The following is a 23,683-nucleotide window of genomic DNA, read 5'->3' as shown; positions in this document are numbered from 1 at the left end:
TATTAAGTATTATGACGCCACAAATACAAATGCATAAATTTTTATATTGCGACGATTAATATTTAATTAATATTTAATATTAAAAAAAAATGTAGATTTAAGTTTCGTTTTTACTATACAACCAATTTAGGATAGAACAATGTAATATAATTTCTAATATATTGAAATTAAGATTATTCCATCATATACAGATACATACAAGTAAAATTCTGTACTAATTAAATCAATGCATTGATTGTATGTTGATATATTGTTCTATTTATTTGATACGTTGTATTTATTATTGATCATAAAAAAATGAAAAATATAAAATATTGTTTATAGTTTATTATTTAATTTAAAATATTAATTAATAATATTATTTATTTAGTAAGTTAAATTAGTAAAAATTAATTAAATAAAAAATTTATTACATTAATATGTTATTATGTTATGTCTATCATAATATTTATTGCTTATAAATTTTTCATTATTATATGCGTTTTTTTATTAATATTGTTCATGTATTTTTAATTTCAATTTTATCATTGTAATTAGTACAAAATAATAAGTTTATATATGAATCTTTAATTTTCACTAATCTATTTCAATAATATTGTATAAAAATTACTTTGTCAATTGTAAGTTGACTAAATTTATAATATAATATAATTTATAATATATTATATATTATAAGTCATATTTATATTATTGTAACATAATTTACATATTATTATATTATAAATATATTAAACCATTTTTAAATTAATAATCATAATTTTTCTTAAGGTTTTAGAAAAATTTTTATCTTATAATCTTACAATATAATATAATATTCAGCGTTTTAAATATTGATATAATTATAAAATAATCATTGATTATCTTGTAATGAAAAGTGTTGTTCCAAAAACAAAATTATTAAACCAATTTATAAACTTGAGTAAATTAAAAAATAATTAATATATTCAGAATATTATTTATTAATTAAATTAATAACAAGTTATTTAGCAACAAATTTTATTAAAAAAAAACATATTTAACATTATTATATTTAATTTTTTAATATAAATCTAATCATATTAAAAAATTATATTACAATAATTGTAGGATTCAGAATTTCGTTATACACAAGGCACATCAATTATTTTTTGAACACATTTACTGTTATAATCAATCGCTTTTGGCATAGAAATACTAAAAGATATTTCAAAAAGAAATTTATATTATATCAACAATATTATTTCGTTTTTTAAAAAACTTATTCATTAAATTATATACATTACAATTAAAACTGATACATTCTTAGAAAAAAGCTAGAAAGGTATTATAATAATAGAAGATTAAATTTGTTAATTTACAAATATTTGATATAGTAATACGCAGTATAAAATATTATCTCTTTGTAAAACCTTTTTTTACATTGTATAAAATATCCAGTATTCTTAATATAATATGCAAGATATCGTTATATTTTTTATTTTTTAAATGCAAAATTTGACCAGACATGATATTACATATTTCTATAATAGTAGAAATATAATCATGAATTACAAAGTATATTTTTCAATACAAGTTATAGCATATCATTTTTTTGAGCATCTTATAAATAATTTATTAATAAATAGAATCAATAAAATATGATAAAGAAACAAGATTTAAGAATTATTATCACTGGTTTATCGATCACGCTTATAGCGTTTACCTATTGAATAAGATAGTTAATCAAAAAATATATTATAATGAATAAAATAATAATTCAATTTATATATACAATTAAATAATTTAAATATTAAGATTGTACTATTTATATTATTATTATTATGCATGTAGTTATTATTGTAGATGCAATATTCATAATTATTTATCAAGAAATTTCCTAGACTTTTATCAAAAAAATTGTGCTCAAAAGATTTTTAAAACAATGATTATATGATTTAAATTTCATTGTATACTTATGAATATTATGTTTTTTTAATTTAATTTTTGCCAATATACAAGATCATATATTCTTATGAAATGAATACTTCTTGCAGTCTTATGATTTATATTGTATGTATTATCTACAAGATGTAATAAACAACTTCGTGATTATATATACAAAATGTTTAAAAATTGTAGGTCTACTTAAAATAAATTATAAGGATTATTTATAAAGAGATCATAACAAAATCAATAATTTTTTTTCAATAAAGTAAAATTTAATATTTTGAAAGAAAAAATAAAAGTATAAAAAATAATATATTTTATTTATAGTAATAGTATTAAATAATTAATTTTTAAAATATCCCTTTACTTTTAGATTTTTCTTAATATTCATATTTTCTTTCATTTATTTTGTATAATAATATCATATTTACAAACTCTAATTAATTAAATAAGTAATTGGTTTTTTAGTATATTCGTTTTATATCTAAAATTTTTTTAGTATAGATATTTATTTTATTATACCTACAATTTTGAAACAGTTTGCATAAATAAAAAATTTAATGAATATAAAATTGAAAATGAAAGAAGCAATAATTCTCTCATATTTAAATATGAATGATATTTTGCTATTATATTATATTATATTTTTATGAATATGGATTAGTAAAAAATTATTATTGCATATAAATGATGAATCTTTCATATTCAATTGACGTAGGTAATCAAAATTACGGACATATCATCCATACATGCAAAAATATAAATCAAATATGATTAAAGTTCATTTATAAATTTTATAAAAAAAACAACATAGATTTTTTTTACTGGAATGTTATGTTTGTTTTCATATCAAATTAGATGATTATTTGTTCTTTCTCTTATATATGTTTTATACATCATTATTGTCGTTTTTAAAATTTATAAATGAACAAATTGATAAGTCATTGCAGCACACATTCATATAGTAGAAATTTCTATCTATGAAATTATATATTATAATAAAAGGACATTGATGATCAATCAGTTCTTTCTTCTTGTACGCACATGAATAATTTAGCACAAATCATATTGAAATTATCTGTAAAAAATAAATCATTTTTAATTATATATGTATTCTAAATTTTATATTTATAAATTAAATATTTACTATTCTATTTAAATATATTTCTTTTTAATTAAAAATTTACAGATTTAATGATAATAATATTAAATATAAATTTAAATATTTTAATTGAATTTTATTAATTTATTTTTTCATTGAAAAAATTAATTTATATTGATTTTTTATATTTTATGATAAATAATTTTTTTATGTATTTTTCATATTTATTACAAAAGTTATATATAATTAGATTAATAATTTTAATAACTGAAGATAAAGAGAATTTAAAATCATAATTAACGATGAGTACTTACGAGACGATTGAATAAGCCATTTAGGTTTCTTTTTCCAATAAATAAAGATCAAATACATTGGAATACCAGATAAAATGATTATCACTCCTACACCAACTTCCCATGGTGAAACATAGCATGGAAATATTACCAAGAAAGCACAAATGATGAAAAATATAATTGGTAATAAAATTGACACCTAAAACAAAATCATAAACAAATATTGTATATATACTTTCTTGTTTTTAAAGATGACAATCCTTTTTTTTTCAATTATTTAATTTCAAATATTAATTTATTAACATTAATTATCATATATATATTAATTATTTATTATATTTTTAAAAATTACTTAGAATCGATAATTTTACATTTTTTTTACATTTTACACATTTTATTTTATTTATTTTTTTACATTTAATATTAAACAAAAAAATTATATATTACCATAATAATGTTATATTTTTTGTTTTTTTTTTCCCCCTATGATTTTTCTTATCAAAGAAATATTATTTGGCAATTTATAAAAAATATGATAAAAGATAAAATTTAATAAAGGTATATCACTATGTTATCAAAAAAACGTCAAAGTATTGTATTGATTTAATTATCAGGTCAATAAATCTCAAACAATCTAAAAGAAATCGTTTGAAAGATATTTTTTTCCAAAATAGAAATAATATTAATTTGATACGCAATATATACGTTGTTTTTTTATATGCATTAGAGATATTAAAAAAAAATAAAACTTTAAAAATATCACTATCAACATCACTATTCTTTTTCGAAAAAAACATTACATTTGTATCTTTAATATAACAATATTTTAATATAATATTCAATTTGTATATATCATATCGATCTTCTTAGACATCTAAAGTTTTATTTTATTATATAGATATCCTTTATATTATTATTATTATTATTATTATTATTATTATATATTATATACTTCACTATAACACAATTATACACAGATAAAAATTATTAAACAATTAATGAAAATAAAGAAAAATTTGTAAACTTTTTCATGTACCTTTATAGGTCGTATGCGATCAGGACTTTTGTAACGAAGCCAGAGGAGACCAGACACCGAGAGTGTGGTGAATAGTGCTTCAACGAAGCTAACATAATAGATTAGCACATAGACATCCTCTATAATCAGAAGTGCCAGGGTGATAATGCACTAGAAACGGAAATTATAGTTTAACGCTTGAGTTATAGTTGGAGCACAACAGTGAGAAAAAAATTAAACTTTTATATTTTATTATGCCTTAATTGCAATTATCCATTTTAATCTCTGATTTAAATTTTTATATTTTTATATTTTTACAAAAAACAAAAAACAAAAAAAAGATAATAATAAATATGTTCTAAAGAAAATAATATTATTAATAATGCAATATATACTATAATTGATAATTGATATAATATTTTTTTCATAGTTATAAAAGATAATTATAAAAGTTGTAAAATTGGAACAAAAATTATTTTTCAAAATTTGAATAATCGAATTATTTTTAATTTATAAGATTATATCATTATATCATCATCAATATATCATTATAGATCAAATTAACGAAATGAAAAATCTAACTTATTACAATTAATAATCATAAATTAAGATGAGAACAATTTTATAAATCATTAAAAAAAATACAGATATATTTCTAGAATCAGATCAATTTAGATTAAAGATGCTACCGTAAATATTGTTTTAATCTATCACTCGATAATACTGTCTTAATCTTTCTTTTATGATTACTTGAATATTACAAATTATCTTCAACACTTCAAATATCAGAAGAAGAATCAACTTTTAATATTGTAACGTAAATACTACTCGAAATAAAAGTATATCGCGTGTTAAAAAATATATATGTATATACATGTTAAAAACAAATTTTATCTTTTTATCTTACATATTTCTAATGGAGAGATTTTTCTTTTTTTAATATCTTTCTTGTTTAAAAAGTCATTTAACATAATTTAAGTAAATCATGTATATATATATATATATATTTGTTTTTCTATGATTCATTTATTTGTTGATATATTTATTTCAGAAAAAAAATATAATTATAATGTGATGTATTAAAATATATTAAAATATATTTATATATAAAAAAATAAAATATACTTACAAGAAAAATAAGCGAAGGCGTGGGTGTTAAGTTTTGAACATTAATGAGGGCAATGGCGGCGGGCAAATGTCCATTACGGGCTCCTACGAAAAACAATCGTGATGATGCGAAAATTGCTCCGTTCAATGCCCCGAAGGTTGAACAAGCCACGAATACTGGCATTATCCAAGACATCACGCCTAATAGCTTGTCGCTGAAAGTCTACAAAGGATTACGGATTAATAAATTTAGAAATTGCTTCTGATATTTTTAAAATAAGGTTATAAAATATTCGAAATCTCGAAATTCAAAAAATGTCGAGTTAGCGAGTAAATAATATTGAGTGAAATGAGATATGAAATCTCATATAAACAGAATAATCAGAAATTATATTTTGTTTTGTGCATGATATAACATTTTAGAAATAAATTAATGTAAGTTTTTGATCATTTTTTCATAGTTCAACTGTAATCTAGTAAAACTAATAGTTCTATTACATTTTTTTACTTTTTTGTAAAATTAAGTTGATACTTTAATGAAACTTATTTTTGGGTTTCTTGGTTTTCATTGTATTAAACATTATTTTTATTTTCTTTATAGCAAGCATATTTTAACAATTTTTACTTTACTTATTTAAAATTTGATAAGTAAGACCAGGCTTATCGTTGTACAATCATAAATTAGATAAATTTATATTTGTTTAGAGTAATTTTTCCTCTGAAATTGATATTAATTACATTTATATAAATATTATCAATAATTAAGATGAATAACAAATAATAAGAGTAATAATATATGTACAGATAAATAATATTCGAAAAACTTACGACAGCAACAGCATTCGATGCTAGAATTTCATCTTGTGTTAGTACCACAAAATAAGCAATATTCGCCAGAACATAAATTATAGTTACCAATGGTAACGATATACAAATCGCCTTTGGAAGATTTCTGTAAGAATAATCAAGATAATATGAATGTAATATAAATTTTTTATAAAAATGAATTTTATATTTTATATTTGAAAAATATAAATGTTGACAAAAAAATACAACAGGAATTATAAAAATTCTCCAACATAATAATCTCATTCATATTTTAAATATAAACATATGCAAATGCATTACTTCCATTTTAAATATAGCTCACTGAATTCTTGAAAGAAAAACTTTCTTTGCAATAATATTAAAAAATTCAATCTATTTTCTTTCTTTGTTTATTTCGTTAGGCAAAAAAATATTATGAATTTGTATTTATTAGTCACGATCTATCGTAAATATAATTCTTACAATATTTATCTTATTTGCTTATAATACTTTCTATATTATATAAATTAATTATATTAAAATAAAATTAATATAATATTAATATTATTATAAAATTAATAATATTATTATTTTACATAATTATATTTTATATAATATTATATAAAATAATTAATGTTTATATATTAAGGATTACATTAAAAGTTGAATAATTTTTCATAAATCAATATATTCTATATTGATATTTAATCCTAATATAATTCGATTAAAATTTTGAGTTTTCCTTGTATTTTACCGAATGAAAAGATCGTGTGAAAAAAAAAAAAAGAAAAAAAGATCAAAATAAATATTGTTTGTTTTAATATGTATCATGAAAAATGTCTTTTCAATAGTGGAAATGAATAGGGGGAATTTACATCCATAAATATCCAACTTATTTCTTTTTTCAATTTTCAAACAAATATAATATTTAAATTATTATTAAAGTATATTGATTTGTTGTTGCTGAAAGTATTCACCAACCAATGTATCTAAAGATAAAACGAATTAGTTTTCAATCTAAAATGTACTTTAAAATTATTAATATGTTATAGAAAATTATCTATATTATTAATGCATGATATATAATAATATATATAATTAATTACAATATATATAATACAATTAAAATGCAATTAAAATTTTAATAAAAATAAATTACTTGTAAGGATCTTTTAATTCCTCGGTAACAAAATTCAGATAATTCCATCCAGAATAAGAGAATAGGCCCGAATAAACGGCTAAAGCAATGTAGCCGGGTTGTGTATTCGTTCCATCCATAGGATGCCGAAAATTTTCCGTATGACCCATGCAAAGCCACCAAAATCCAGCGACCATGATGATCAGTAAGGCAAAAATTTTGGTCCCGGTGAATATGTCTTGCACCCTAGTTGCCCATTTCACATTATAGCAATTGATGGCAGTTAATAAACCTGTGAATAATAATTTTATTTTGAGTTTGGAGGTAGGACAATTATTACAATTTTATTTTTTATATAATTATTAAATTATTATTATATATCTCGAATATTATAAAAATTCTGTTATAAATAAATTCAAAGATAATTGTAATTGATAGTAATAATTGATCATTCTTGAACATATCACTCTATAGATAGAACTAAAAAATGTTTTCTTTATTAAACCAAAAGTTTCAAAGATAAATCCAAATCGATAATTATATTTAAAAATTGTTTGCTCCCTATAACATCGAAAATGTTCATCTTTCAGAAAAATTCGTTTCGTCAAATTAATGTTATGATTGGAAAAAAATTATTATTACTGAAAATGATATACAGACATATACAGGCAAAAATAAAATATGCTCTTACACGTAATAACAGCAGCAAGTAGTCGTACTGCTGCATACGGAGGAATACAACCGTGCCAAACTGGTTGCAAGATATATTGTGCAAATGTTAAAGCTGTAATAGCATTTCCTGTTGGCACAAGGATGAACAATGCTACCCAGAGGTACAGAAACGCCGGTAACGGTCCAAAAGCGTCGCTAATGTATGCATAATCACCACCAGATTTTGGGATCATAGTACCTGAAAATTGACGCAATTCTTTTTTTAAACGAATAAAAATTAAACATTTGTTTCTAGACTAGTTTCATACAAGTTAGTTTTTAAGGTTAAGTTACAGTTTTAAATAATTATAGTTTCTGAAAAAATTTCATTGCTTGAAGTATATGTTAGTCATTTTGGAATATATTTTCTTAATATTGTTTTATCTATAGAAACTATATAAATTATGAATTTTATTTAAACAAGCTTGCGCGCAAATGTTAGGTTAGTTTAATGTTGTGATATGTAGAATTTAAGATTGAATGAACTTTCATCATAGAATTAATACAATATATAATAAAAAGTATAAAGTAGATGTCATTAACAATGATAATAATGAATTAATAATGAAAAGAAAGAAAAAGAATTTCTTTTTGAAAACAGATTGTTGATAATATCTACGAGAAATAACGAAGGATGCCATAATTTTATTTGATAATGAAGAATATATTAAATAAAATTATATGGCATTAATTGTAGTAAAAAATAAAAGTAATGAAAATATATAAATAGCTTCTATAGTAGATAAACATAAAAAAGATTAAAATGAATAAAGAATCAAAAGAATATATAAAGAAATTGAATTATTTGATCCTTTTAATTTGTCTATCTCACGGAATATATTTTTTATAAAAGAAAATTTATTCTTGTTAATAATAACCGATGTGTGTTATTAATAGAATAAAAGTTTGGTTTGAAAAATCTTTTACAACATTGCTCATCTATTTAAATCTCGTTATAAGCCAATTTATGAATAATCATGATAAATTTAATCTATAGTGAACGTATGTCAACTAAATTCATCTATCTGAATAGTTTGATACTTGGAACTCATTCACTCTTCAATGAGATGAAATGTATTACGTTAAATGCCATTGAACGCTCGAATCGCAATTACGATTTATTTTAAATATTGTCGATTTTGAAGATATAATAGATATATAGGTAATAAAAGTTATAAATATTTTTAAAGTATTAATTATATAAAATAAATATGATTAATTGCTAAAAAAAAAAAATAAAAAAAATAATCGAAAATTCTTAATTCTTAATTCTCAACAAGCAGTGAATTGTACTGAATTAGAAATTTTACAGACAACATTCAACGGAATCAGTTCCATTACGTTACAATTAATCACATCAATAACTTAATAAAGTATCATTGACCTTTTTCACAGAGTTCAGAGATCAAGTGAAATTGGTCGCGTGCCATGACACATTTCAATCATGTTATTTTCAACAACAATTGACTCATGCATTTCTAGATATTAACAAGAACCAATAATATTTGTTTAAACGTTCGATTTAATATTTTTAATGATAGGAAGATTACTGAATATCATGTATGCGCATGTATTATTATCAGCAATTAGAGTTTGCAATAATTATTTTTTTTTCTGAACTTTATCTCAGTTTTCTGAAACGAATCTTTATTATTTTTAAAATAAATAAGATGATTCATTGCGAAAATTTGACCGAATCACGGAATTTCATAGATATAACATGACAAAGTTATAAAATCGATCAACTCAAAGCCCAAAATTATTTCATCTGCTGAATTTCAGCAATATCAAAAAAATTATAGCGAAAAATTATCTAATTATATATAAATTATACGATGATTTACAATTACGATATATCTCATAAAGAGAAACTATACATTTTTACGAAAGTACGAGGTTTTTAGTTAACAAAAATGAGTCATAACCGAAATATTTATTAGACCGTTTCATATCTTAGAAGGATTTAACAAAATATTTACAATATTTGCAATGCTTTTTGTCATTGATAAAAGACAAAAAGATAAAAAAAAAAAAAGATACTAGAAAATATCACCAATATCTTTTAGAAACTAAGTTGAAAATGATACAGTTATTGAGCCAAGTATTATATAAAAGGATCGAACAATTTAATAACATTTAGAAAATTATTTCTATTTAACAATTTATCGTAATCTCAATTATTTCACTGCATACATAACGTTGTGATAACATTTGAGCGTGAAAATATTTAAATACTTTCAATATCATATTTTACAGTATCTACGAATGTAACAAGATTGTTATGCCAAATAATTTTCGAATAAGTCGGGCAATATAGACACGTAAGTATATATATATTTGCTATAGTCACATAGTTATTTGAAGATAGTCTGGCATTACGTTGAACGTGCCTTATAGATATTTTCTTGTGTTTTTGAAATCGTGAAAAGATCGTGATGACAGTGAACTTTACAAATTGAAATTATAGGCTTTCTTCCGTTAACATTCAGCCTATATTTTGCTTTTTTCTTTTTATATGTATCATCTATTCAATAATTTTAATATTTATTGTTATCTTTCATTTTATCATTTGTGTCTTATTTATGTAAAATATATGCATAAGTTTTACATACACAATAATAAATTTCTTAAAAAAAAAAAAAAAAACATTATTAAAAAATAATGCAAAAGTTTCGATTTAATTTTTATTCCTAATAATTTTTCAACGATGAAATTTTTCTCACAATCAAATTAAACTTTATAGTATTTTGATCATACGCTATACATTGTTCATCGTAGAGCGATGAACCAAAAGCATAATTAGAACGACCGTAATTGATAAAACGCTTATAACTGATAATAATAACTGTACGTGTTCTGCAGTTTCGTGATATAATAAAACAATCGTAATAAAACAGTCCTCTCAAAGCTTCAGAAGCAAAGATCAACAGATTATTTTTTTTGGGACGAAAACATATTTTCCAGAAAAGATAAAAATCTTTTTATTCCGTTAGAGAATAAATAATAAATATTCTTCAGTTTCGTAAAGTTAAATGTTACTTTATCCTTTAATTTTTTTCTTGAAATTTATGTGCAACCAATGATTCGTTTAATTATCTTATAAAATATTAACAACAATAATAATAAATTTTAGAATATAATAAATATATAAAAAAGATATCTAAAATTAATATGTTTATGTATAATTAATGATAATCAAACAAGATAAACAAATCATTTTTATAATATGATAAAGCTAACTTTATTTAAATGTTTCATTTTTTTTCATAATTGAAAAAGAAAGAAAGATTTTAAAAGATCATCCCGTTAGATCTCGTAGTTTCACTTAAAATCCATAGGAGTGAAATTGACATCGTTCATATTTTAAATTCGAAACCTAACATTTAATCCATTTGTTCGGATTATTGTTTTCGTTAAACGGTTTCTCTCATTATATAGCAATTTTTATAAATTGCTTACATAACATATTATAATATGTCATATTATATTTCATTTCTTAACACTGATAATAACATTATTTTTATTATATTTTAAAATATTATTCTGAATTAGAATTGTCTATTTATCTTAAAAGATAATATTTGCCATTCTCATGTGATACATTAATCTTTCTATTGATGAAATTGGAAACGTTCGATGCATAATTTCAAGCAATAATATCGAATTAAAAAATATGAATTTAATATTTCCTCTATATGTTTAAATTTATTTCTATGAAATTGAAAATAATATGATATAAAATCGTAATTTGACAAAATATTGTTATTTACATAAAAGTAATTGAATCTGATATCTTTATAAAGATTTATTAAATGTAATTAAATGTAAAAAATAATATTAAAATTCAATCGATAAAATTCTCTATAATTTTTGTTGAAATCATCAATTATTCTGTAAATGTACTAAATATATATAACGTCATAGAACGTCAATAAGATATTCAATACACATAAAAAGATAAAAAATGTTGTATTGTTAATGTTTTTTTTAATAAGTGAAAAACTTAAAAGTTTATCTATGTACATTAATTTCAACGAAACGAAATGCAATGCTTGAAATATACAGGAGCTCGATATTTTGCATAATAATTTTGAATATTATTATTTTATTATTTAAACTATTTTTTTACGATACATTATATGTAAATATTTTTAAATTATTACAAGAATAAATAATCTTAAATGTAATGGATAATTGGGATTAATAATAAAATATGGAAATATTACATACAATTACAAATAAATATAATATCTACATTGTATTTACATTAATTTAAATTTAACTATTTAATTTGTACATTTATTTTAATTTATTTTATAAAAATTGTATTTTATTATAGATTAAAATTTAGTTTAATTGATCTTAAAGATAATTTAATCATTTTTTGCTTAATTTGGAGCAAACAATTGGAGCAAACTATAAATGCTAGTAGTATCTACTAGTAACTACTTTCTAAGTCAATTGGCTAGAGCGAAAGGTGATGCAAGAATCGAAAGATCTGTCTACAGACGCATAGAATTGCGAACACATAAATAAAAATATGAAGACAATGATAAACTGTACATTTTTCATAGTAGTTCATTATTTATTTTTTAAGAAAAGTTATAAGATAAATATTTATATAAAATGAGAGAACAATTTAGAACAAAATAAACTGTAGAATGATAAATATCGATAAGTCAATTTTTTTATAGCAGATTACTCGCGTAATCTAATTTGCAATTCCCATGATGTAAATAATACTGTAAATAACACATAATTTATTTTGATATCGATTTTCATATATTTTATTCTTACTTTTATAATTTACATTCTAATTTTTCAAAGTAATTTTTTTTTATTCTCAATGAATAAATTTCTTTCTTTTGTACGAATTATATTTTCATTGAAAAAAAAACATAATTTATATATAATTTATTTTTTCTGAAATATATAATTCATCGATCAATTGTGATTTTATATTTAAGATAATCCTGTATATGTAAATAACGCGTACACAACCGCGTGAAAATTTTAAATTAAAATTAATGATATTTGTAATTAAAAACATCTAATCGATTTTTAATACTTACCTAGTTCGGCATAGCATAATGCACCGATCAGAGACAAAACACCAGAAAAAATCCAAACGATTAAAGCCTGGCCAACACTACCGCTATTTTCTAATACACCCTTTGGCGAAACAAAGATTCCGGCGCCGACGATGATGCCGACGATAATTGCTACACCGTCTAATAGACCGAGTTCTTTTTTGAGTTTCACTGTTTTGTTGTCACTGTTGATGGTTTTCGCGATCTTTAAGATCTGTTTCTCGGCCGGTGCAACTTTATCCGGCATCGTGCTTTTTTCTTTATTCCCGAAATTACTGTTCGTCACACACTTTCTTGTTAACAGCTGAAAAAGTACTGAACGGTACGAGCATACCGAGAACGATACACGCCTGATGCACGTGTGAAAACGGCAAAGAAGAGGGAAGAAACACGCACACAGATAATCACCGGCTCTGACCGCGTGGCGTTCACTCAACGGATACACGTGCGCGACTGCAGTTCTGTCTGCAATAGCGAGAGTGGCGCCGTCTGTCGACCGTCGATCGTCATTTCTACAATTGATACACGCAACTTACCCGTTACATTTTTACGTATCCTCCCGTTTGATTGAATTTACAATCAGCTGACTTATTTCTATCGAAGCGCGGGAACTTGCATGACGTACGCATGATGATTTGTTATTCTCTTCTTCTCTCTCTTTCTTTCTCTTTAAGTGATTCTAGTTTTTAATAATACTTTATTATAATTTAATATCGATTTCAATCTTATTTTCAAATTATACAAATAATTTCGTTACAATCGTTTATAACTATTGAATATTATATTATATATAATAAAAATTAATTATAATTTAATATTAATTATATATGTATAATTGAAACATTACATCAATATCAAATTGATATATTTATGTTATATTATCGATAATTTCGTTATAAAATTATTGTAAATAGTAGATTTATATATTATAATTTTACAAAACGTAGAATTGTAGAACTATAATATATATATATATATATATAGTACATGTTATCACAGTTTTTCATACTTATATAACTAAGTTTTTACGCAAATGAATTTTTATAAATATGAAAATTTACTGCATTATATTATGTGAAATGTAGTAATTGTGTCATCACTATGAATACGTTTAAAAATCCAATATCGGGCATATTCGATCACAAATGATATTTTCCTTAAGTTACTTTGTTTTGGAAACATTTGTTTTAATTTCGCGTATCAGGATCACGAGAAAGTATTGAAAACAAATACGAATTCCGTTTAACACAACCGCACGGCGTGTTAATATCATCCATACTATATGCCATATGTTAATGCATCATGTCGAAACCCTCGAAACGAGACATTGCATTAGCGTCGACTCTGCTTAAAAAATAAAAAAATATAAATATACGAATTATTGTAATATGTATAATTCGAATATATATAAACGTTGATATGAAAATTGATAATCTTTAAAGTATGATTATAGAAGAAAAACAATTGAGTACTATTTTTATAATATTATACTAGAAATTCATAATTATATATATATTCTTGAAAAATATTTTTTTTTCAGAATTTGTAAATTATTTATTTATACCGAATTAATTTGAATAAAAATTAGGAATGTTTAATACTTGTATTTATATGATATGTAAGGTAAGAATGACATTTTATCATAAATAAATTTTGTGGTCTACACCAGTGTTCATATCCGTTGCAACAGTATCGTGCACTTCCCTTCATTTTTCTTTGTATTAATGAAATATGAAATTCATATTTATAATACATTTATTAATTTCTTATTTTTTATATAAAAATTAGAGAATAATTTCTTTTTTATTTAAAAATTTAATTTTTTATAAAATTTATATTACCTTATAAAACTAAGAATATATTTATGATCCTGTTTTTATAATTACTTGTATGTAAAAAATATTATTAATTCATTATTGACATTTATATTAATTCGGACTATATAAATTAAAATTATCTCTTATATTAATATAATATGATTTTATATTAATTGAATTAAATTATATGTAACACAAACATAATAGACAAACAAAGCAATATAATAATAAACTTAACTAATAATTAAACGATTAGATAAATTTAAATAATTTTAAAATAAAATATCTTTATGTTAATATGTTAAGTGTTTTTATATATTTATCTAAATTCTTTAATTAAAATAATAATAAAATAATAATAAAATAATTAAATTAATATTAAAATAAATGATAAATCATTAATAATCATAAAAATTTTATGATTAAAAGAGAGATTTAAGTAATTCAAGTATATTATTATATAATAAAAATAATAATAAAAATTAATAATAATAATTTTCAGTTATTCATTCAAATTTAATTCGTGATAAAAAAACAAAGAATTTTTCAAAACAATTTTATATTTTCACAGATAAAATACAAAATAAATCTAATATTAACGTATTTTTTGTTTCATGTCATAAAAATAATAAAATTCTTTTACTATTTTTTAATGTTATTAATCTGACTTAGAATGTAATATTTATATTTTTTCAATTAAAAATTAAGTCATGAAATTTTGAAAGAAAAGTAATGAAAGTGATGATTAATTGATATTCTGTTTGTAATCACACGTCAAAAGTATTGATAAGAAGAAAGAATAATGGGAAAATAAAAATAAGATAAAAATTAAAGAATCAACGCCATCTCTCTGTCACGGATGAAAGTAATATAAACAAAAACAAATATTAGAAAAAGAATAGAAATAGAATAAGAAATAAAATGATGTCAACGTCATCTTTCAAGTGTTGAAGACAATTCTTCAAAGAATTATTTTTTTGGAAATGAACTATTTTTTTTTCAAGAGATGGCGCTTTTAATTCTTGTTCTATCTTATCCTGTCTTTAAAAAGATATCTTTCGAATCCAAGAGATAGTACTGACAGTCGTCAACTTATTATCTCTACTTTCTTTTATTTGATCTCTTTGTATATATACGTATTTCATTTGTAGCACTCTAGATGACGCTGATTCCACAATTTTTAATCTATCTTTGTCCTTCTGACCTTCGTATTTACTCTTCTTGTTTATGCTTGTTCTATAAAATATATTTTGAGATAACTCAAGAGACGATTTTAATATTTGATTAATAATTGAAAATCGGTGAAAGAGAAATAAAAATAAGAAACGCTTTAAAACTCTCATATGATTTTGATAATAAAATATTCTGATTTTTTTTAAATTTTTATGAAATTTAATATTTGGTTGTTTGTATTATATGAATAACATATAAGTTATAATAACATTTATAAGTAACATTTATATTCGCATATTAGCAAGATGTCTAAATAAATTTAACTTAATAACATTATATTTAAATTTATTTTTATTAAAACAATCTCATAAGTTGATATTATTTTCATTGTATTATAATAATTGTTTTGAATACATTAAATAGTAATTCTTATTTAGAAAAATATCATTGTGCACTCTATATTTATACTTTATAAACAACTACTCAATTGATAACGAATAAACGTCAAGCATTTAACCTTAAACGAATCTATTAATTCGTATAAATAACATTTTCAAAATTATTGTATATTTTAAAAAATGAATAACTTTGAAATTGAAGACTTTTATCACCATGACTTTACGACAGCTTCAGAATGGGAAGTGTTTATTGCAAGATTGGAAGAAATTATGCACGAATGGAAATTACCAAATACAAAAATCGGTCCATGCTTAAAATCCGGAGATTTTGTCAACTATCAATGGAACGAAAATTCGGAAAAACTTCATTTTGCTGGTTTGTTAATATGAAATTAAAATATTAATATAAAATATTAATATTTTAATTTTATTAGAATTCAAATAAAATATATTTCATATAGACTTTTTCTTTTCATTTAAATGGCGATATATAATAAAAACAGATGTTTTATTTTTATTACAGATGCAGAATTTACATTGAAACATTTCAAATTGAAATTGGAAGATAAAGATACAGATAATCCTTTAGAAGAAAGCGATGAAGAAAAAATACAATGTCATAAGGATGCATTAAATGCATCAAATGATTTTACTAGAATTGATGGAAATCATTTAGAAATAGCTCGCTATTATGGCATTAGAGAATTTCTTGTTTTACAATCCTCTAAAAAAGATTCTGTGATGGATGAAACTAAAATTAGAATTTTACTTAGTTCTCTTGCAATTGCAGCAACTAATGCCAATTGGTAATTAAAAAAATTATTTGAAATTATATTATTACCACATTATATGATAAGGAGAATTATAAATAGATTAATTATTAATATAACATTTATTATTTTAGTGATATACCTGCATTAGTACAAGTACAAGAACCATGGCAAAAAATGTATCTTGGAACAAGTATTGGAAAAGGAATTTGCACTCACTTTGATATGGTACACTTAAAAAAAGTACCTTTGCACTGCAAGTACCTAACTGGTACGAATACAGTTTTTAACACAAAAGTATAGAAGTAATTATATTAGTTTATGCAAATTTGTATATAATTTGAATCATATTATTTTTTCAGTAATATATAACAATTTCTTAACAAATGTTATTTTTAGGTTTACTTGCTTTATTCAAACAGAAAGTTGGAGAAGGTTGTGGAACAAGACTTGATCCTGTGATGATATCTGTAAGGTTTTCATATTTGTTGAAAGATTGGACTAATAGCACATGGACTCAAGAGCCTCCAGATTTTGATTTCATGCAAGGAGAAACATTAGGTGTAGCTGAACTTGGAAAACTTCCATTTGGAGCAACATATGATCCAATTGCGTAAGATTTTTATATTATTTTTATATAAAGCAATTAAAATACATAAATTTTTGAAGAATTGATTTAATTAAATTATTATAGGGAACTTCACTTATTTGCCACATGGCCTGAAATGTCGGAGAATGTAGTTGTCGATAGTGAAGGTTTTACAGATTTAGAACCACAGTTTGCCCTTGAATGGTCTGTACAAGTGAAAATGGTTTCTTCACCAGTCTGTTTACTTGGAGAATATTTAACAGATTTTTTACATCTTTGTAATAATCAAAAAACTATAATAGATTTATTGGGTGATGCTGTTATTTATGCTCAACAAGAAGATCAAGCATTCAGTTCGGTTTTTAACATATTAACAGAATCTAAAATACCAACAATTTCAACAGTTGTTAGTAAAGCAACTACAAAGAAGAATAAAGATATAGAAGGACCAATACCAGAAGAAATACTATTGTCAATACTTTATTTTCTCTTTCCTGATGCAGAAGAAAATTCTGTAAGTAATAATTTTTTTAATGTCATAATTTCAGGATATCATATTTTTTCAATGAAATTTTTGTAGAATTTTTTCTCAATTTATTAAGAGAACATGAACAAAATACGATATTTTATTTCTATTATTTTCTAAAAACTATTGTATTTTGATTAAAAAAATAAATATAATTGTAGAGATAATTAAACTCATTAATGTTATAGAAAACTCCCTATGGTGACTTGACTATATTTAATGTGGATGAAGATCAGGGAAAAGGTGTAAAAACATGTGCAATGGATAGTTTAGTGTGGCGTCTTGCAGTCGTTGCAGCGCATTGTACGCATAATCTCGGAGGAGCAGCAGCATTAGCACAATTATGGTACGAATTCGTCCAAGAAATTAGATTTCGATGGGAAAGGAATATTCTTATATCTGGGTAAGTATTTGCACAGTATTTTATTAATTAATTGCATGGTAGAAAATAAAATATGTGAATCCTTATTTTAAAATATTATTATCTATTATTAATTTTAAAAAATGTGATATAATCAAGAAATGAGAAATTATTAATCATTTTTTATTATTAATTTTTTATCAATTTATTAATAATTAAAATTTATTAATTCTAATTTGTTAGTATTAAAGGAGTATATATTTTTTTTGTATGTATATTTATTTTTTTTTCTAATGTTGAAATATAAAATTATCGTTACTTAAAAATTTATATAAAATAATGTTATGTCTTTAGTGAAAAAAATCTCTCATTTCCAAAACATATCACATGTCATAGAATATTTTAAGATCAGTACAGTTTCTTGTAAACATGCATCAACCAAACATAAAATATTAAACACAATACAGATCTTGATAGATACTGTTTTATGATACAGTCTTTGGATAAAAACTCATCCATCATTCATACATATTAAATTTGACTCATTTATTCTTATTATTTTTTTGAGAGATCGTGTACTGAAACTATTTGAATTTTTTGTTCAAGCACACACAGTATATGTATTTAAATGTGTATCTTTAAACACTTTTTCAATATCAATTATCTTAAAGCTATATTTTAATGTTCTTCTTCATACTATGTCAATACATGTATTACACAGTAATACTTGTAACGACGTAAATCTTAGATTTTTATTTTAACAAATATTTCTGGTTAACGGTTGAACTTCGTTCTTCGAATCTTTTAAAATTTCACGCTATATAATACAATTACATGAATAAGAGCAGTTCAGATGTTCTGGAAAAAAATTGAACACGTTCACTGAACACGTTTGAGCAAAATCATACACACACAGAGTATTGAATCAAAGAGGCATGAGACCAGTCCTTGTGGTTGGATTGCGTGCCATATATATATCCATATCATGATCAGTCCAATTATTCTCTTCGTAATTATTAAGAGTATGTGTCGAATCGGCTATGCTATATCTGCTACCGGGTCTTGGTGGATTTTGCTCTAAAGTACGATTACACGATCTTGGTCTTTGCCTTCTGGACGAAGAATGTGGTGGCATATGACTGGGTGAAAAATTTGTTCGCGATATTCTATCAGAAGCTGCTGCTAAAGATTGTCGAGATTGTCTCAATTCTGCAAGAAATAAGATTAAACAATGATAAAAAAATCTTTTTTGATTTATCAGATAATTTGAACAAGAAGTCTTACCTGATCTTGTATTAGCAAGATTGGAAGATAGAGTATTATTTCCGAAATATCTTGTTGATGTGTTAGAAAAACTGTGCTGAGATTGACCATCGACTATAGAACGAGTCGATACTTTTCCACTATAATGTCCTGTTTGAGATCTAACATCATCGATACAGGAAGCTCTAGTTATCGAACCTAAAAAAGAAATTTTTTAAATATCTATAAATTATTGCAATAATTTAAATAATATTTTTCTTCTGTTTACATTTATTCGCGAGATTGTAAACAGACATTTGTTCGGTTAAGTTTCCTGTGAAGATCCTTTCCTGTTTTCATGGCCGCTACTAGACCTGAACAAACGCTTCTAGTACTATTTTTGTGAGAATCGATTCAGATCCGGCCGTGCCAAAACGCACAAAAACAGTACTTCCAAAGCATCATTCCTTGTTCAGATCTACTAACGGCCATGAAAATAGGAAAGGATCTCAGGGAACTTTCCCGAATAAATATCTGTTCACAATCTCGCGAGCAATAAGCGCTCGTGAACAGCATTCTTTAAACAAATTTTTCATATTATTCATTGTCGATACCTTGTCGGTCTATGGGAAATATTCTTGGTCTTGGTATGCTTCTATTACTATACGCGGATACTTGATCCCATTCTTTCTGAGCATTATAAGCACTGAGAGTTGCCATTGATGATAACGGACCACCAGGGCTTGGTGTCGGACCGACATTGGAGCAACAATTTACCGGTAATCCAGCAATAGGTCCACCCATTTTTGTCTGATCAATACTATGAAGGGTGTGAAGTTTTCTGGCCCTTCGTCGATTCGCAACAATAAATATTATCACGGCAACCACTATAGTGGCACATATGGCTGCACTCGCAGCAATGGTAATCTTATCCATATTAGACGTAGGCGAATTTTCTGTTCTTACTTCTTTACATTGATTGTAAGGTACATTTGCAGGAGTGATGTTTGTTTCTTCTAATGATACCACACAAACTACAATACATTCCTAAAAAAATAAAATTTAAATATTTAAAAATCTATATTTTAACATGTGCTTAATTAAAATTACAAATAAAAGTATTTTACTTGTGAAGGAACGTTCTTAATTTTGAATTCTCGTTCGCTAGCCTCTAAAGGAGGTGCCTGCTTAAAACTGTTGTCCCCAAACAATCTATAAATTACTTTAAAACCTAAAATATTAGTCGCCTCTGTATCCCAATATATAATCACCGCATTATCTTGTCTGAGCACATCTTTAACTATAATATCTTTGTCGTTTAACTTCGATTTGTAAAGCGGCGAACCAAGTACCAACGGTGGTCTTGGTTGATGTTGCTGTAATTGATCTTGGACTTGTTTTGGTGGAGATAACGTGGTTCTCATTATCACTACATTTCCTGTCCGTGCAACGGTTGGTCTGTTAGTGATCGTTCTCGGAGTGGTTGAAGATGGTGTTGTTTCAATTCTTTGAGATTCTGTCGTGGAAGATACAAGTGTCGTGGTTGATGTAGTAGTTGTTGTTACATTGTAATGTATAGTAGGTACATTGATCGAGGGTCGAGTAATTGGATTGTAACTATTAACTATTCCAGCGGATGCAATAGGTTCTTTTGTGTCCACACTTTCTACCGTGCCGATTCCTACAATTTCTGGAGCATTTTCGCAGATCATTTCTAAAAAAAATTTTTTTGTAATATATATAAAAAATTTCTAATAATTCTGATTTAGATGAAACATAGTTAAAAAAATAAATAAATAAAAAAATTAATTTCGATTATTCTAAATATATATTTTATCACTGATAATTGTAAAATATTACCTCCTGGACTGATATTGTAAAAGCTTTTATCCTGCAATTTTTGCGGACTTCCACAGAATTGCGGTTTGCGTTCCCGACTGGTAACTTGCAAATCTCTCGTTTCTATCCATTCGACGATCCATCGTAATTTGCAATCGCAAATAAGGAATCGACCTCCCAAACTCAAACCTCGAAGTGTTCCATTCAATCGAGCTAGAGCCTCTTCTGGGACAGTTGACAAAGGATTTCCATCGATTGCCAGTAGAGTTATGGATGGATTTTTTTGGAAAGCATTTACTGGCAATTCTGTTATCAAATTGAATCCGATATCGAGCACCTAAATTAAAATAAAAATTAATAGCAAATAGAATTACCGAATAACAATAAATATAATTGAAATTAATTAATCATAAAAAATTTTTATCGCGCAAACTTTTTTTTTTTGAGCTCACTCACCCTAAGGTCTTGAACACTGTTGATAGCAGCCATAGGAAAGTCTGGAATAAGATTGTTCAACAAACTTAACGAGCTTAATGTATTCTTAATTCCATAAAAGGCATCCGGCCCGATATTCTGAATCAAATTCCTCTCAAGGTTCAATCCAGTCAACGAATCGAGTCCTTCGAAAGCTTTCATGCCTGCAGATCCAGGCAATTCTCTGATACTGTTCTGCGATAAATCGAGAAAAGCCAATGTCTTCAGACCTCTTAGCGCTTCAGGAACTTTTTTTTGTCTAGTACCTTTCAAGTTCAAATTCTTCAACGTTCTCTCTAATCCTCGAAACGCTCCAGGTGACAAAGTTACTTCGTTATCGGAAAGTTTCAACGTGACCAATTTCAATCCTGTGAAAGTGTTGTCATTCACCTTTGTGATTTTGTTCATCGAGAGATCTAATATAGTAAGATTCCTCAAAGTTTTCAAAGTGGCACTGGGAATCTCCGTCAATTCGTTGTCCTTTAGATTGAGACTCTTCAAAGAATTTTCTTGTCCCTTGAATGCTTCTGGCTCGATCGTTTTAATTTGACAACCGGACAATTGCATGTTGTTGATTTTTACGAATGCGAATGAATCGTTCTTTAATGCCCCTATGGTGCTGTTGTTTATGTAAAATAGATCTATGGTGGTTTTCGAAACGTAATGCCGTATAGCAGATAGTAGTTGTTCATAATTGACGATGTCGCATTGTACGGACAATTCTCTGGCCAGATTATAGTCACAGATGCAAGAACTTTCGAGATCAGCTATGTGTTGCGCCCATGGACAACTAGAGGTTGCTGCTACACTAGCGATTATGCTTGCAAATAGCAGCAGCAGCACCGTCGGATGTATGTCTGAAAACGTTTGAATTATTTATCTCTTCTAAAGAAAGATATTCTTCAAAAAAATATAAACAGATTTCTTCTTAAAGAAATATATATATATATTTTTTTTATCTTTTCTATCTAAATTAAATAATTTATTGTAAAAGTAGCACGTTTAGAAAACCGATTTACAATTCAACAATATCAATCAATGAAATGCATATTTTTCAAATGTTATAATTTCTAGAAATTGTTTTTAAAAATTCTATTGTTCATTTCTCTTCTTGAGAGGGTTGAATTCGTTAGAGAAAGTTAACCTGTTTCTCATAAACGAATACATGCGGGGAACATGAGTGCTTTCGAAATGCCGTGCAATTACGCATATAACATATTCTAGAATTACACCGCCACTTATTACTGTTCACTGAGCAACCTTGGGATGGATTATTACATCAATTCGAAGTATCATTTTTCGATCGACTTCACTTCGTATTTTCGA

The 23,683-nt window shown here is 24.4% G+C and overlaps 3 protein-coding genes across 5 annotated transcripts in view; 1 reads left to right on the top strand and 2 right to left on the bottom strand.

Annotated features, from left to right (window-relative positions):
• Positions 1 to 979: 979 nt before the first annotated feature.
• On the bottom strand, positions 980 to 14,448 carry mnd (L-type amino acid transporter minidiscs). Of its 2 annotated transcripts, XM_003692373.4 has the most exons (8): positions 13,151 to 14,448; positions 8,059 to 8,277; positions 7,389 to 7,659; positions 6,251 to 6,374; positions 5,445 to 5,645; positions 4,337 to 4,486; positions 3,322 to 3,499; positions 980 to 2,983 (listed from the first exon to the last, which is right to left on the bottom strand). In XM_003692373.4, exons 1-8 carry the CDS (start codon positions 13,413 to 13,415, stop codon positions 2,922 to 2,924), a joined length of 1,470 nt encoding a protein of 489 aa, XP_003692421.2. In that variant the 5' UTR covers positions 13,416 to 14,448; the 3' UTR covers positions 980 to 2,921. The 2 variants fall into 2 exon arrangements, with proteins under 2 accessions (XP_003692421.2, XP_086767132.1); XM_086911006.1 differs by lacking the exon at positions 980 to 2,983 and having other exon boundaries at positions 3,254 to 3,499.
• A 1,751-nt stretch (positions 14,449 to 16,199) lies between these two features.
• The window catches only part of Rab3GAP1 (RAB3 GTPase activating protein subunit 1), a 22,896-nt gene continuing 15,412 nt past the window's right edge, over positions 16,200 to 23,683 (top strand). For both annotated transcript variants that reach the window (XM_086911004.1, XM_003692371.4), the window contains exons 1-6: positions 16,200 to 16,932; positions 17,080 to 17,362; positions 17,461 to 17,597; positions 17,726 to 17,939; positions 18,021 to 18,429; positions 18,630 to 18,844. In XM_086911004.1, coding sequence (XP_086767130.1) covers positions 16,737 to 16,932; positions 17,080 to 17,362; positions 17,461 to 17,597; positions 17,726 to 17,939; positions 18,021 to 18,429; positions 18,630 to 18,844 — 1,454 coding nt within the window. In that variant the 5' untranslated portion in view covers positions 16,200 to 16,736. The remainder of the gene's footprint in view (positions 16,933 to 17,079; positions 17,363 to 17,460; positions 17,598 to 17,725; positions 17,940 to 18,020; positions 18,430 to 18,629; positions 18,845 to 23,683) is intronic.
• The window catches only part of haf (leucine-rich repeat and fibronectin type-III domain-containing protein hattifattener), a 16,375-nt gene continuing 11,541 nt past the window's right edge, over positions 18,850 to 23,683 (bottom strand). Inside the window, exons 2-7 of the mRNA XM_012484827.3 lie at positions 22,340 to 23,214; positions 21,905 to 22,220; positions 21,172 to 21,758; positions 20,659 to 21,091; positions 20,087 to 20,263; positions 18,850 to 20,011 (exon numbers count right to left, since the gene is read on the bottom strand). Coding sequence (XP_012340281.3) covers positions 19,728 to 20,011; positions 20,087 to 20,263; positions 20,659 to 21,091; positions 21,172 to 21,758; positions 21,905 to 22,220; positions 22,340 to 23,214 — 2,672 coding nt within the window. The 3' untranslated portion in view covers positions 18,850 to 19,727. The remainder of the gene's footprint in view (positions 20,012 to 20,086; positions 20,264 to 20,658; positions 21,092 to 21,171; positions 21,759 to 21,904; positions 22,221 to 22,339; positions 23,215 to 23,683) is intronic.

Source organism: Apis florea, unplaced genomic scaffold, assembly GCF_048593485.1.
Source record: "Apis florea isolate Af1SG1 unplaced genomic scaffold, ASM4859348v1 contig_3203_pilon, whole genome shotgun sequence".
Lineage (NCBI taxonomy): Eukaryota > Metazoa > Arthropoda > Insecta > Hymenoptera > Apidae > Apis > Apis florea.
The sequence above is the reverse complement of the archived record's forward strand: the minus strand, read 5'-3'. Positions and strand labels throughout refer to the sequence as shown.

Excerpts from the sequence above, each read along its gene's own strand:
- mnd (XM_086911006.1), bottom strand. The coding sequence starts at position 13,415 with ATGCCGGATAAAGTTGCACCGGCCGAGAAACAGATCTTAAAGATCGCG. Across the intron at positions 7,660-8,058 it reads ACTTGCTGCTGTTATTACGT|GTTTATTAACTGCCATCAAT; the intron begins GTAAGAGCATAT and ends TATTATTCACAG. Across the intron at positions 3,500-4,336 it reads ATCGCATACGACCTATAAAG|GTGTCAATTTTATTACCAAT; the intron begins GTACATGAAAAA and ends ATTTTGTTTTAG.